This window comes from Podarcis pityusensis, assembly GCF_964106645.2.
Source record: "Podarcis pityusensis genome assembly, chromosome: 15".
Taxonomy (NCBI): domain Eukaryota; kingdom Metazoa; phylum Chordata; class Lepidosauria; order Squamata; family Lacertidae; genus Podarcis; species Podarcis pityusensis.
The window spans coordinates 7,136,202-7,151,689 of NC_138040.1; the positions used below are offsets into that span (position 1 = coordinate 7,136,202).

General features: G+C 48.7%; 1 protein-coding gene across 7 annotated transcripts in view; it reads right to left on the reverse strand.

Annotated features, from left to right (window-relative positions):
• Positions 1 to 2,602: 2,602 nt before the first annotated feature.
• The window catches only part of SYNRG (synergin gamma), a 57,675-nt gene continuing 44,789 nt past the window's right edge, over positions 2,603 to 15,488 (reverse strand). For 4 of the 7 annotated variants that reach the window (XM_080982781.1, XM_080982780.1, XM_080982779.1 and 1 more), the window contains 6 exons: positions 14,506 to 14,559; positions 12,948 to 13,044; positions 12,347 to 12,495; positions 11,306 to 11,416; positions 10,414 to 10,449; positions 2,603 to 8,257 (listed from right to left, as the gene is read on the reverse strand). In XM_080982781.1, the coding sequence (XP_080838907.1) occupies positions 8,126 to 8,257; positions 10,414 to 10,449; positions 11,306 to 11,416; positions 12,347 to 12,495; positions 12,948 to 13,044; positions 14,506 to 14,559 (579 nt within the window). In that variant the 3' untranslated portion in view covers positions 2,603 to 8,125. The remainder of the gene's footprint in view (positions 8,258 to 10,413; positions 10,450 to 11,305; positions 11,417 to 12,346; positions 12,496 to 12,947; positions 13,045 to 14,505; positions 14,560 to 15,488) is intronic. The other 3 variants (XM_080982778.1, XM_080982782.1, XR_013979833.1) reach the window with 2 other exon arrangements.

Here is a 15,488-nt window from a genome sequence, read left to right on the forward strand (position 1 = left end):
ACATCCAGGCCCAGGAAGAGTTTGCCTGAGGCCCAGGGAGCAGGGGCTTGTTCTTAGCACGACAGGGGAAGTCTTGCCAAGACGCCCCAACCAGCGTAGTCCTCCAACGCCCAGGGCAAGTGGTTGTCCCCCACCCCACTGCACAGGTCTGAGGACAACTTAGAAGGCAGAATCGTGAGTGGATAGTCTAGTATAAATCCACCACAAATGCACGTTGTTAACAGGTTGCAGAAGGCACCCGCACATGGGTCACATTGGAAATGGACAGAGCTTTGGGAGCTTCATCACGGTCACAGTTTACTATGCCAGATAGTCAAGCTAACAAGGAGAAGTCAGATCTGCCAGAAGCCAAGTCGCTAAGAGGCCCACACTTCGGCTCGCCTCCTGCAGATCAGCCTGCTTGCTGCTGTCAACACTTGCGCAGTACCAGCTGCTAAGCTCAAAAGCCACCCTCTGAACCTTTTCATCCCCATGCTGGCAGAGCTGTTTCTAAATGTACTTTCGAATCAGCATCAAGCCTGGCTGCCTAAATAGTGCTTGAGAGCTGATGAAAACTGGGGAAAAAGCACCTCTGTTTCCAGCCAGCATTTGAAGTAGGGTTCTACTAGTGTTGCCAGAGCTGCAGATCAGGGTCTCCAGCTTTGTCTGGTCCCTTCCAAGTGGCACACACACGGCTTGAGACTCCAGGTGGGCAAAATGTAATTAAGAAATATGAAGAACACTCTGCATGAGGCTTGCAAGCTCAAGCCCGGCAGCAACTGGCTGCAAATTGTTAGCACAGACACTGCCCTTCTCTGCTCCCCTCTCCCAATTAACCTCCGTCTCCAGGGCCCACCTCCGTGCCATCACTAGGGATTGCCACTATGTTTCGGGTTGGGGCCCTGAAATCTCAGGGTTTGGGATGCTCCTGGCCTAGCAGCAGCCCCTTGGCCCTGCAACAGGCACACTTAGCAGCGCAAGGGCCAGATTCCCTCCTGGATAACTTACTGGGGGGCCACGTGTCAACAGAGGGAGATAACAGAGGCAAGTGGGCGGTGCCATGGATGTGAATACTTGTACAGGAGGCTATTTTCTACACACACTCTCTCTCCACCTTCCCTCTAGACAAGCAAGAAGCATTATCCGACAATGCCAAGGTTGCAGGTTCGATTCCTGCAAGGGACAGCTGCATTCTTGCATTGAGTTAGATGATCCTTAGGGTCCCTCCCAACTCTGATTCTATGACACTTCCCAGCCAATGAAAAACACTCGAGGGTTCAAAACAGGGCTGTTGATGGATGTGGCAAGGGAAGGATGTGTGTCCTGGGGTGTATCACCAGGGCCACATTGGGCCCTTGGGCTATGGCTTCAAGTGAGGAGTATATCACAGCAGGAATACTTAGCCTTTGAGGCAGATGCCTGGTATGATTAGACTTCAAGTTACACCCACACCATGCATTTAAAGCCCTTTTACTGCTTCAAGTCACAGCTTCCCCCAGAGAATCCTGGGGACTGTAGTTTGTGGAGGGTGCTGGTAATCCTAGCTCTAGAACAAGCTAGTTTCCAGGATTCTTCAGGGTAGGGGAGTCACAGCTTTTAAAATGATACCAGAATGCTTTCAATGTATGGCATGGTTGTGACCTTAAGAGTGTTTTCTGAAATTCTGCACTGGAACCGGACCACCTGCTTTTGATCTGTACACTTCAGTGGTTTCTCTCTCCCATCATCATCATTAAGCAAGATTCTAGTCCTCATGTGTGCTAAGATTCATACAAATCAGAGTTTCCCCCTTCTTCTTCTTCCTTCTCCTCTTTTCACTGGGTCTTCAGATGCTGGTGGACTACATCAGCCTTGATCAGTGGAGTCACCTGGCTGAGGTTTATGGGAGTTGTAGTCCAGCAGCATCTGGGACCCCAAAGTCAACAAAGACTAACTACTCCAGCATCTCATTTCCATCAAGATTCTTTTAGGGAGTTTATGAAAACAGTGTTCCTCCTCTGTTGCTTGACCCATTACCAGGTATTCTGGAGATACACTGCCTCTGCAGCTGCAGGCTCCACTTTCCTCATCACGCCTGTTAGATCCATCCTCCATCAATTTGTCCAGTCTCTTCTCCTTTAACATCTTGTGGGAATGTCAAGTGAAGGGCTGTAACTCAGTGGCAGACAGACCGTGTGCCTGACATGTCCAGGTACAGCTGGGAAAGTACCATGTGGAAACCTGCTGCCAGTCTGCAATTAGCCCTCTCTTTCAGAACCATGAGGATTAGAATCTTATATTCATTTAGGGCTGCCATTCAGTGGTAGGGCACCTGCGCTGTGGGCAAGTAGGTCCTAGGTTCAATCCTTGGCATCTCCAGGTAGGGCTGGGGAAATAAACCCACCCAAAATCCTGGAGAGCCGCAGCCAGCGTCAACAATACTGAGTTGGATGGAACCAGTGGAGCCAGTACAGAAGACCTTCTTCCTTCTGGTGTATCCTGAACCTGCTACTACCGGCAGTCCATTTGGCTAAGTGTCTCTGAGCTCTAACAGGATGAAAAACATGCGAGCTGAGCATCAGTGAAGGTTCGTTTTTATTTTTATTAAGCTTCAAATAACCTTTTTTTCGGAAGTAAAAGGAAATAAAAAGAAAAGAAGAGCGCTTTATTGAAGATCAGGAAATTTCACAGGGATCAATAAAACGAGTTTGTACACCACTGCGAGAGCAGACAGACACTGGGAATTAAAAACAGGACCACTCTCACTCTCTCTCAAAAGGGTTTTTTTTTATAAAATCGGCAACAGCACACACCGCAAAGTAAAACAAGACCTTAGATCACAGTCGAGTCAACCACAAAACCACTTTGGAGGCAGCCAAGATGTTAAAAGATCTCTCTCTCCTCCTGAAGCAGCCCTTTTAAAGCTGCATCGCCTCTCCTTTTGGGTACCATCCAAAGAGCTGAATAAGACCAATTTAAAAAAAAGACCGAAGGGGGGGGGGAATCATATACTGTACATCTATATAAGTTAGTGTAGCAATAAAACAGCAGCTTTATTTTATCTTAATTTCAGAAAGGGGTATCATTTTGCTATGCCACTCCAATCACTGATATGCAATTAATCAGACTTCATCCGTGGAATGGGGTTTTGATTCATTTTATTCCCTTTATTAGTTGTGGCCTGGTTTGCCGTAGCAGAGCAGTTCTCCCCACCTCCTCCTCCGAAACGTGAAACGAAAGCAGAATTGCCGGGTTTTCTAGAGCCTTTAGTGAATACGGCCCCAATCCAAGGCAGATTATCGACCGAATAGAAAGGATTTGCCTTTCGCTGCAACTAATGCTGACACATAGATTTCAATGGGGACTACGTGTGACTCACTTCCCCCTGAGTAGGGGCTCTATATTGGCTCCTGCGCTGTACTTTCTACAGGGTGGGCAACTCAGCTGCATCAGATCCTTCCCCACGTGACTGCCCAGGTACGACACTAAATGGGTGGGGAGCTTTTTGAAGGTTGCACATCTCAACAGAGAGTGAGAAATCAGGATACCGGAAGCTCCCAGTAGTGGATGCTGCGGGGGGGGGGGGAGAGACCCCCCCATTTTGCCTGCCATGATCCAAAAGACCACGCTGGGCTCCTGCTGTCAGAGGAATGGCATTGCCTTATTTGCCTGCCTTGGACTGCAGGGCTGGTAATCTGTGTTGGGCAGGATAAAGCCATCTTGTTGAAGCACAAATATGGCTTCTGAGTTGCTTGATTTACCTGTGGTTCTCTTGGCTTTACAATTCCCACCAGCCAGGATGCCCAAAGTTCAGGGATGATGGGGAGCTGCAGTCCAATGACATATGGAGGACCTCAACTTAACCCATCCCTAACGTGGATGGACCTGACCATAGGTTTGGGCTCCGCTGCCCAACCTCACTCTCCACCCCTGGCCCCACTTTTCAACATCAAACGCATCAACGGACATTTCTAAACCGTATGTTGATAGCGTGTTTCTACCACTTTAAGAGGCACGGCTTCCCCCAAGGAATCATGGGATCTGTAGTTTTCACACCGCAGAGCTACAATTCCCAGCATCCTCGGCAAACTAGAAGTGGCAGGACTCTTTGCAGGAAGCCACGTGCTTTGAACATGTGGCTGTGACTTTAGAGCCATTTTTCAAGGGACTGAGCTTCTGGAACACAGTCAAGGAAGGAACAGGCAGACACACAAGGGCTGTGAAACATTTTGAAACAGGTTTAAGGAAAAGGGAAACCTGCAGCTAAGATGCATGCAAAAAGACAGAACACAGTTCACAAGCAGAGACCCCACCCTACAAAAAACAAAAGCCCCCCCCCCATCTGTATATTTAGAAATGAACAAAATGTCGCACAACCGTTAGCATTTTGCTTCACCCAAGAAAGAAAATGTGCGGGTTTTGTTTTTTAAAGAGAAATGAAGTCAAAAGGCTAGAAAGATGGAAAGACCAGCTTATGAAAACCTTCCTCGTAGTTGCCAACCCGCACTCAAAGCACGGCTGCGAGGCAGAGAGAAGCAGAACCTTATACAATGAAGCCTCGGAAAAACACCGTAACCTTGGATACAGTTTCCAAGGACACCGGGGCCCTTGGCTAACAGGATCACAGCGCAGGGGATGGATGAACACAACGCCAGTCTTCCGAATGAGTTGGATACACTATAGCAGAAGAAGCCCATTCCAGGCTCCTCCATCTTCAACACAACCAGCCTTCATCAGTGAAAAACAAACATTGCTCACGTCGCAAAAACACAAAGAAAGGTGTTTCGTTTGTGTATTGTTATTTTCTCCCCCTTTCCGCGAATGTTCCTTTGGTGGACTATACAAGGCACTGTGACTAACAGAAGCCAGGAGATTATTTTCCCTTCCCAGATCCGTCGTGAGCCTTAAACACAGGCACAGTTCAATAAGCTCTGCCGTAATTTGACCTGAAGAGCTGCCTTTGCTTCCCGCAGACTGATCTTTTTCTCTCTCAATCCTCGGCCTGTCTGAATACAGGCTAAAGAGCAATCTGGAGAGAAAAATTAGCACATAAAAAATTGACATCCTCCTTGGATGAGGGGCACTTTTGCCCCCAGTGCTTGAATACTCAGGTTTGCGGTTGAGGCGCTCCAACAACTTGTGGGATGATGTTTCGTTGCTTAGTCTCACTGGAACTGCTAATAAAAAAAACCCAACTCCTCCGTTATGTGCAGATCGGTCTGATTCAGCAACATGCATGAGATCATTCCCATGGTTCAAATTTAGGCATGTCAGGCTTGCTGATGCGCCTGAGCCATAGAAGACCTGCGGTGGGGTCTTAGTAGCTGAATGCCAGGGGGGAAGTTCAGAGGACGCTGCTTCTCCCAGGGAAGCACTATGCAGAGAGTGTGCACTTTTCTCTATGGAAAGATGCAGGATGAAAGATAAAGCAGATCACTCTTTTTGCCACATTGTCATTGGTGCTCAAGATATTAAGTTTCCCACTGCACCACTGATGCGAGAGCCAAGTTTAGTGTCTTCTGACAGCACCCCCAAGTTTGATCCCATTAGCACTTATGACTCCCAAACACTAACATTTTTGGGTGTGATTAAAGGCACCAAAAGATAATTTCCTTATGAGCAGCTATTTACTGAATCCACTGGAGTCCTGACTACGGTTTGGCCAACCACGCAAGACTGGATTGAAAGGGTGCATCCACCCAAAACGAGGCAGCTCATTGTTCCATGGAAGCGAAACACCCAAGGGAATATATAACCATCTGACGAGCTGTTTCCTTCCTGCAGCTCCTGCTCTCTGCCCTACGGCGCTTTTCAGATTTCTAAAGCCAGGAGAAATTTGGTGGCCAGGCTCCTTCCCTCCTCGCTGAAGCATCAGGATGGGAAAAAGTTGGAATGTGCTGGAAATTCTTTGCAGCTGTTAAAGGAGACCTAAGCTGCGCCTCCAGTTGTCAGGCTGTGCTTTCGGTGGATCTGGTCCTCAGCTAGAGAGGAAACTCACCAGATTGCGATATGTATAAACAAGCTGGCCACAAGCTGGGAGAGATCAAAAGCTCACAGCGGGCATACGCAGCAACCAGCTCCCAACTGTGCCTTTGGTTGCCCCACACCTGACATCCACATGATGCACCAGGTGTGGGGAAGGTGGGGTTTCTGGGGAAGGGGAAACTGGGACCCCTAATTCAGCCTGTGGGCCAGAGGTCCCCCACCCTGCAGTCCTAAGCGCTGCCAATGGTGGAATGGGGGAATAACTTCAACAATAGTGGATCATGAAGCACAGCACACTGGGAGATGGGACATCACTAGGCCAGTCCCCGCCAACCTCCAACCAAGGGAGCAGCATCAGGTTGCCAATCCAAGTGAAGGGAGAGATCAAAAGCTCACAGCGGGCAAGTCTCTAAAAAAAGAGAGAGGCACGAGCATTAATTGTTTAATGCAGGCATAGGCAAACTCCGGCCCTCCAGATGTTTGGGACTACAATTCCCATCATCCCTGGCCACTGGTCCTGTAAGCTAGGGATGATGGGAGTTGTAGTCCCAAAACATCTGGAGGGTGAGTTTGCCTATACCTGGTTTAATGGTATAATCAGGCTGCTTGCTTCGTTTAAGCCTAATTAAACAGCTCCCCGCCCGCCTTCGGTTTCAGCGAGGTGGTTTGCAGTCTGGAGGTACTGAAGAAAGGGAATGGGGAAAGAAAGAAAAGACCATTTTGCTCCACTGCGTTCTCTGCACCATTGCCCTCTCGAAGCCGCAAAACGATACGACCTGCTTGCTCAAAAGAGGAAAGAGGCCGCCTCCCCCAGCCACCCTCAAATTGTCAGCGTACCACAAAGAGGGTGCGTTTGAGAAACGGCCATTTAATCGATATAAGCCGGTTATACCCTTTGGAGGCTCTCACTCTCTCTGCAAACTTAATGGAGTCGCAAACAGTGGTAATGCCCTTTAGAAGAAGCAAAAAGAAACCCCCCCACAATTTCACACTTTGAGAGCCCTCCGCCATTCCGCATGTCTATTTTTATTCCACACTGCCAAATTTGACAGCTGATTCATTCTAGGGAGAGGTCTCGAGGCTGTAAAGATCAGCTGCTTTCAAAGTGCCGGGGGGGGGGGCTTCTTTAAGGGCAGACTCGCAGATTTAAAACAAAGCCAACACACGTTTAAAACGCACGACTCCACACCCCAATGAATCCTGGGAACTGTAGCTTCCCCCTCGCAGCGCTACAGTGCTCAGCACCCTTCACAAACCACAGTCTACTTGGGGGAAGTCACGTGCTTCAAGTGTGCGCCAGATTTGCTTGAAATCTACGGCATGGATCTGCCCAATTGTTTCGTGCCTGTGCCCCAAAACTCAGTAATGGTAGTTTTGTCTGAGAAAACCTGCAAGCAATTCTGAGCTGACATGCTTAAAGCCAAGAGTGCCTTGTCAGTGGGGTGGGGTAGGGGGAAGGAGGTGGGGAGAAGGGGACCCCTGGCACTTAAACCTGGTTTTGGGAGCTCACCAGGTACATATGAGGTGAGAAGTGAGAAACTATCCAAGACCTTGCTCAAAAAACAAGAACCACCCAACAAGGATCCCGAGCCAGCCCTGTCTCCTTCTGACTTTGTCATCGTAGGGGCTCTAAGCCACTTGAAACAGAGGTTATCACTTGCAGGGGGTGGAGAGATCCCTCCACCTTCATTAAGCAGACAAGAAATTTGCCAAAATTTGAAGGGCAGACTGTGCTGGTCAAACGCCACTTGAGAAACACAGTTTGTGCCTGAGTGCAATCCACGCCTCCACCCCACCCACAAATCAGTGGATATTTCCAAATGCTAGAGAAGTCCATCACAGGGAATTTGCAGATTTAAAAAACATAGTGGCTTTCACCCTTTTGGAAGAGAACAGCTAGTCTAAAAACAAACGTTTTATATATACACGCTTGAACCCAGTCTTCCCCCAAGCTGGAGACGTCCGGGTGCAGCAGACTACAACTCCCAGCCCGCAGCCAGCATGGCCATGGATCTGTAGCCCAGAACGTCTGGAGCACTCCAGCCTAGGGATGACTGCCCTAAGCGCTAGCTCAGAACAGTTTCCACATCTACTGACAGCCCTCCCCACCCCACCCCCAATGCCCCTCCAGTGTATTCTTCCCCTATCGAGACCAAGCCGAAGGTGAAGGAACAAAGTCTGCTTAAAGTAGGTCAGGCAAAATGAGGCCCGGGGGTTTGGGCTCAACGCAGTTGATCCAGAAGTTGGCGCAGCTGGCGTGATACTGGTGACCTCCGTAAGCAAGTTTGAAATTGTCCGTTTCCGAGTTAAAGGCCTGCGGGGAAGAAGAGGGGAAACAAACAAACAGCAGAGTTAGGAACCACCGGGATGCTCCCATGTACTGAAACATTGCACCACGGAGAGAGGCCTGGATGCTGGCGACGCACAGGCACACATTGACAGCCAACAAACACATTCAGTCTCTTTGTGGAGCTTCCTTACAGCTTGCAAGCCATCGCCATCAAACCATGGCCACAGCTCTGGGATAAACCAGCAACAGAGGGTCCTCAATCTCCAATTTGTGCGATCGAAAAGAGCATTTAAAGACAGCTCTTTTAAAGAAGTGGGAAGAGAAAGAGGTTGGTTGAAGGCAGAATCTATTTTGTTTGTTTATGGCACGGTGCTCCTTCCATCTCAGGCAAGGCAGGAGGCTATAAGACAAGGAGTGAGAGGAACCTTAGGCCTGCGGCCCTCTAAGCCTCTTTACCTGGCTTTCAGGACCCTCTCTAGGCCACACCCCTCACTGGCCTTGCTTCACACCCAGACCACTTGCTTTCCTGGCTGCAAATGTGTCCTTGATCGTGCCTCTCGCTTGCCTGGATGCAGAGATGGCATGTAGACCCTGGGCTGCTGTACAAAGGTAGAATTTGGACTGAAAAGCACTGCCTGCCCTTCCTAGAAAGAGAAGGGACCTTTTGGATGGCTGCATCCCAGCAGGGGAATGTTCCCCTTGCCCCAAAATTCATGTGAAATCCAGTCAGCCTGCCAAATCGTGTGATATTATATCATGGGAGAAAGCACGGCAGAACCCTGAACCGGGGGCACTCCCATTAGGAGGCAAGGAGGACGCACTGCAAGGTTTTGCCGGCTTAAATCTAGCGTGGGAAACCACAAAGGAGCTGAAATGCACCTGAGAGCAGTTTCCGACTTGGGCGTTGCTGGCAAGCCGCTTTTCAAGGAAGCAGCCCACACACACAAACACCCCAGGGCTGATTTGTCAATGGCTGAGCAAGCACGTGGAGTACTTTGGGAAGAGTGCTGCTTTTGGGGGAGTGGAAGAAATGCACTTGTTTTCTCGCTGGTCTGAAGTCGCAGCTATTCACTTCTCAGATATCCAGAATGCAAAACACTTCCATGACTTTAAGAGATTCTATGTAATCGTGTGAGAAACAGCTGTAGGAGTATAATAAGGTGACTGTACACCAGCTTTGAAAACAACCCCTAACTTTGCACAGACCCACTTGTGTGGATAAAAATAAATGAAGTATCCTTGGGTAAAGCCCCTTAATTTGTTGCAAATGATGGAGCCCAGCTAGTCTTTGCTCCCATGGAGGAATCGTGGAGCACACAGAACCCCACACCTTGAACAACACGCAGGAGCTAGGAGAAGCAGTCATCAGGCTGAACTAGACCCCCCCACAAACTTGAAAGAGAAGGTGACCCCCACAGACCCCCCCAACCATCAAAACCTGAAAAGTTTTTAACATCTTCATGCACAGTGGGGATGGACGGCGCAAGCCCCTCCTGCCACAAACACGCAAGGCAAGATAGGTAGGAGCCAACGACACAGACAACTCTTTCTGCCACACCACAACACAGACCACCACAAAAAAGCAGATCTATTCACAAAGCAACAGGCATGCCGACACGAGAAAGACTCGGTTTCTGCGCAGCACTAAGCGAAACCATGGATTAGTGGGAATGTGCAAGAATGCAGGCTCCCCGAGAGGAGAGTGTCCCTTCTTCGATCCTCCTCTGTCCCAGCTTTAGGCTCAGCGCATCATCTGGACCCGGGCTTGCCGTTCATCTCCTCACGAGCGGTGAAGTATAGAACTAACTTTGATCAGAGTTTGTGGTTTGTCTAGAGTGAGACAAGCCATGAAACTGGGTTCAGATGACACACTTGGCCAAAGCATGGTTTAGCAGGCGGCAGCAGGACCACAGGACGGAACAAAGCAGCTACTTGTCTCCTTTCTGGAAGGCCCACATGCTTGCAGGCTTGCACTAAGCATTCAGTTTGAACCAGGCCCTTTAGGGGAACGGACTCGAGTGCGTGTTAGTTGATTAAAATTGAGAGGTTAGAGAGAGGGAGAGGCACAGAAATTGTTAACTGGAGACAAACGGAGGAGGGTGGCAACGGTCCCCGCTACCACCTTGCTTAGGGCAAACATTAAAAGGAAATATATATATATAGCTTTCACGGGTCCGTACTTCTCTAGGAGGTTCCTCCGGAGGCTTCTCTTCTTTCTGAAAACAACGTCGAAACCAGAAAAGGGTCAAAATATAATCGCCAAAAGAGGGGAGCTGGCTGCCAACCAAACTCGCTCCTGTTTTAAGAGTCCCCATCCCGCTCCACACAGCGGGGTTTTTAGAGCTGCTCCAATATATCCCACTGACAATCCGAGTTTCTGAAGCCTGTGGGGCTTGTCTCTTACGAAGAAAGAAGATACGAGGCTCCAAGCCGGCTGCAGGGGACTCCTGACTCCAGAGTCAACCCTCCAGTTGCCTAGGAAATAAGTTACAAGTAATCGGGAGCACCTGTGACCCGACAGGTACTGTCAGACTGCAACGCCCATCACTGGAGGCCATCACAGTGTTGACTCTTGCCCTATAAAACAATGCCGGGTAACTTGAGATTCTCTGGACGTTGCCCAGCTGCAGTTCTCATCCTTCCTGGCTGCTGGCCATGCCAGCTGGGGCTAACAAGAGTTTGAGTCTCATATCTGGAAGGCCACTACACTTTTATTTGAGGAAGACTGTGTTGCCTTGCTGGGTGGATCCACACAGGCCCAGGGACTCGTATCTCTTACTTCCCAACTTTGCGGGCTCCACTAAGGCTGCCTGGGGTCTCCACCCGAGCTGGAAGCAGCAGCAGCAGCAACAACATGCATTCGGACGGGCGGCAGAGGGTGTTTCGGAAGGAACTCAGCTCTGCCCGCGATGCGGCTTTCTACAAAAGCTACTTGCGATGAGGTCGCTGGATGCTCCGGGTGCTTGTTAAAATTAGTGGAGCAAATGCAAGGGTGGAAGGCAGCAAATGCAAACGGGTTGAGATAGGTGGGGAGATGTAAAAAAAAATTATGACGACACAGCCTCTACTTACTTTGCTTCGAGAATTTACATTCAAGAGGCACACCCCACAAGCCAGTTCTTGGGCGTTTTTGATTCCCGGGCGAAGCATACAGGAGGAAAAATCGAGCGAGTTTTCGTCAGGCTGTAGGAGGAACAACAGAGGTCGGAATCAGTATATTGCTCATAAGTACCTATCTTCTGCCTTGTTCTAAGTTATCTTCCATGGTCTCTTCTAGCTTCCAACTTCTTCTAAGCTGCCTTCTACCTTCTAATCCATGAATAGGCAAACTAAAGCCCACGGGCCAGATCCAGTCCAATTGCCTTCTGGATCCGGCCCGCAGACGGTCCAAGAATCGCTGTGTGGATCGCCAGTGCGTGCGTTCTTTCCCCCTCCCTCACATGGTGGCGGCACCACCTCCTCCCTCCCTCCTCCTGGCTTCTCCCCGCCCTGCCTAGAGGAGGAAGGGAGCTGGGCTTTGCTGGTGCCAGCAGCAGCAGCAGCACTCGAGCAGCCGCCAATTTAAGCAGCCCCTCTCCAGAGCCCTTTCACATGCTGCTCATTGTCCCGCTGCTGCCACCACCACCAGCCCCTGCCACTCACAAGACACAGGTAAGCAACCACCGGGGCGTGTGGTGCTCTTGCATCATTTCCCCCCCCCCCAAAAAAATATAGTCCAGCCCCAGACAAGGTCTGAGGGACAGTGGACCGGCCCCCTGCTGAAAATGTTTGCTGACCCCTGTTCTAATCTGTTCTCTACCTTCTATCTTCCATGCTATCTTGGTTCACAGAAACACAGTCTACTTTTTGTCCATCTAGCCTTGGCTGCATCACCATCACCATCATTATTAAATTTCTGTCTCATGTTTTCACCCAAAGCAGCTCAGCACAGCAAACAATTAAAAAATAAAACAACCATTGAGAAACAAAAGATTATTTACAGCAATCAAAAAGCATTAAGCACATCTAAACAATCCGTATCTCCAACGGCACTCAGAGTCTGAACACTGGGAGCAGAGCAAAATATGCCTAAGTGGGCCCACCACAAGAGACGTACCACACAAAAGGCCTTACCGTTAAAGCAGCAAGCGACATGAAACTGATCAGGTTGTTCCACACTTTGTCAATGTCCTTCAGCAGTAGCTGGAGCTTCTCGCTACAGACGGCTGTGGCTTTGATGCCCAGCTCTACCCGTTTGGTGACTCTATAAACCTCGACAACCCCTGTTGAGAGATCAAAGGTGAGGGTGGAGGGGTCACAGGAGGCATGGCAACTCTCAGATGGCAGGAGTGAGGAACCAAAATGAATGTGGCCCTCCAGGCTTCTATCTCTGGCCCTCAGAATTCTCCCCGGGCCACACACCCTTGTATGCTTTTATGTAACTTAGTTGCAAACCACTTTGATTTTGGTTGTTGAAATAGATGTCTATAAACATTTTTTAAATAAATAAATAAAACAAGAGCATCAGAATCTCACACAGCGCATCAACTACAGAGAAATCTAAAGGGTAGATGGAGGGAGGGGAAAAAACAAAAACAAATGAGGTTTCAGAAAGTGGGAAAATACTTTTCTCCTTCCGCTTAAAAAAAAGGAGGCACATCCCAAGCAGAGCTGTAGGGTGTATTTGCTCCCTGTTTTAATTCCTCATCTTCATGAGATGCGGTAAAATCCATACCTAATAAGTACTCCATGCCTTGCGCGGAGTGGATCACTTCGGTGCAGACTGAGGAGCTGCTGATTCCGTTCAGGGTGTCGTTTGCCTTCTTGATGACCTAACACACAAGAGACATTAGTTCGTTCTTGCTGAACTCAGGACAGTGTTCATAGCATCCCCATGGAGCCTCCAGCCCAGGCCTGCTTATCTCCAAAATATCTGCCACATCCGTGCATTCACATTATGCCAGAGAAGAGGAACTTCAGGCTGCATGTGGCCCTGGAGGTCTCGCCGTCTGGCCCTTGGAAACCTCCCCAGACCACCCCCTGCAGCAGCCCTGCTTCCCAACCCAGGTGGTTTTGCCTGGCTGGAGTGCGTCCCTGAACTTTGACAATGCCTCTTGCTTGTCTGATTGGTGGAGGAAAGAGGGGTGTGTGGAATGGGTGCAGAAACTAGCCAACTGTACAAAGGCAAAAATTTGCATTTGTTGCTCCACCCACTGTTGCCTCTGGCTCCACCCAGAGGTTTGCAGCCCAATCACAAATGCATGTTTTGTTAGACAAGAACAGAGTTAGTACACAGAGAGTCCTTAAACTTCCTAGAGAGAACCGTCTCTCTGTGTGGCCACTTCCGTTGCCTCCTCTGGGCAGGAATTCTGTAACAATGGATATAACCCCTTACAGTTCCTTTCACGTCTGAGGAGACTTTCTCCATTCACCTTGCTTCCAAGACAAGCAAATGTGTCTCTGGGGGTTCCAGACACAGGTACCCTATTTTGAGACCACCAATTTTTATTCTGCTGTAATATTAGAAATATTTTTCTGCAAACTACTTTGCTGTATTTTCTGCCTGCATTGAAATGTAAGTAAACCTTTTTGTTTATCTTACTAAAAAACAGGTGGTTCATTCTCTGCAATGGGGGTGAAAAGGAAGGAAGGTCAGAAGACCACAAACAAAAAGGGATAAAAAATGGTATAACTGCTTTATTCCTACGCTTCAGAAAGCTGCAAAACATCCAAGTGTTTTTCCTCTGCTAGAAAGCCTGCTTATTTTTGCATTTCTCCCACACATGTGGGATAGGAGGTTTAAATTTTAATCTATAGATTTAATCCTCCATCCATTTTCACACGTAAATTATTCCTCTCCACCCCAGCAGATGGTGGTTTCCCACTGCGGTGAGATGTACAGTCGTACCTTGGTAGTCAAACACCTTGACAGGCGAACATTTTGGCTCCCAAACGTCGCAAACCCGGAAGTGATTTTTCCGGTTTGCGAACGTTCTTTGGAACCCGAACATCCGTTGCAGCTTCCGCAGCTTCTGATTGGCTGCAGGGGCTTCCTGCAGCCAATCGGAAGCCACGCCTTGGTTCCCGAACATTTTGGAAGTCGAACGGACTTCCGGTACGGATTCCGTTTGACTTCTGAGGTACCACTGTACTGTAGTTCTAATTAAATGATAGTAACTCTTTTCTATCTGTGCATTTATGCATAGGTGCTGGCGCATGCACACAGTATCAAAACCTGTGACCATCCCACATGAGGTATACAAAGGAGAAGGATGTTATTTTGACGTACTTACCTGGAGAGCACTTTCTAAACATCTCTGCCATTCATAGGCATATCTCTCACTTTCCTGGGTGGAAAAGAAGAAGCAGAATTCCACAGGTTTCAAAAATAAACAAATAAATCAGAACTAGCAATGACTGCCTTATAAGTGATTCCCCTCCCCTGCTACACAGAGGTAGCAAAAAGCAAAGAAAGCTCCCAGAAAGATAAAGGTGGTTTTCATGTGGAAATTGGGAAGTGGTCCATCAATGTAATATACCCAAGCCCACACTGGTTGGAGGATATAAAAAGATGGGGAGAGTATCCTTTGGGGAAGGCCCATAGCTCAGAGGTATAGCCCTTGCTTTGCATGCAGAAGGTCATAGGTTCAATCCTTGGCATCTCCAGGTAGGGGTGGGAAGGTCCCCTTGCCTGAAACCCTGGAAAGCCGCTGCCAGTCAGTGCAGACAGTATTGATCTAGATGGACCCAATGGTCTGACTCAGCATAAGGCAGTTTCCTATGTTTCTGTATTTCTAACCTAGGCGAAATACATCCTGCATGCCAGGATGGCAGGGATCAAAAGCTCCAAAAAAGCACTATCTGAACACCACCACCAAAGAACCTTGCAGGGGGCTGGACTAGACAGCCCTCAGGGGGTACCTTCCAACTCTAGAATTCTATGATTCTACACGTTCAGCAATATTGTGGCATAGTCCTTTCTGGGATTCTACCACTTTGCACAGCAAGAAGGGGAAATCTCAACTCCAATATGCTCCCTCTCTATTAAAACACAACTCCCTTAGTATAGAAAACTCAGGAAGAGGAGAATGTAATTATCTTTTTTCCCCACAAGCAAAAAGTTTTGTTTATAATGTCTGAGAACGTACCACACCTGCAGTCTCTAGTGGTAACATCCAGGAAATTCTATTCTGTGATTCCTACACGTATGTTCAGCTGTTAAAAGAGGATAAGGTAAAGGTAAAGGGACCCCTGACCATTAGGTCCAGTCGTGACC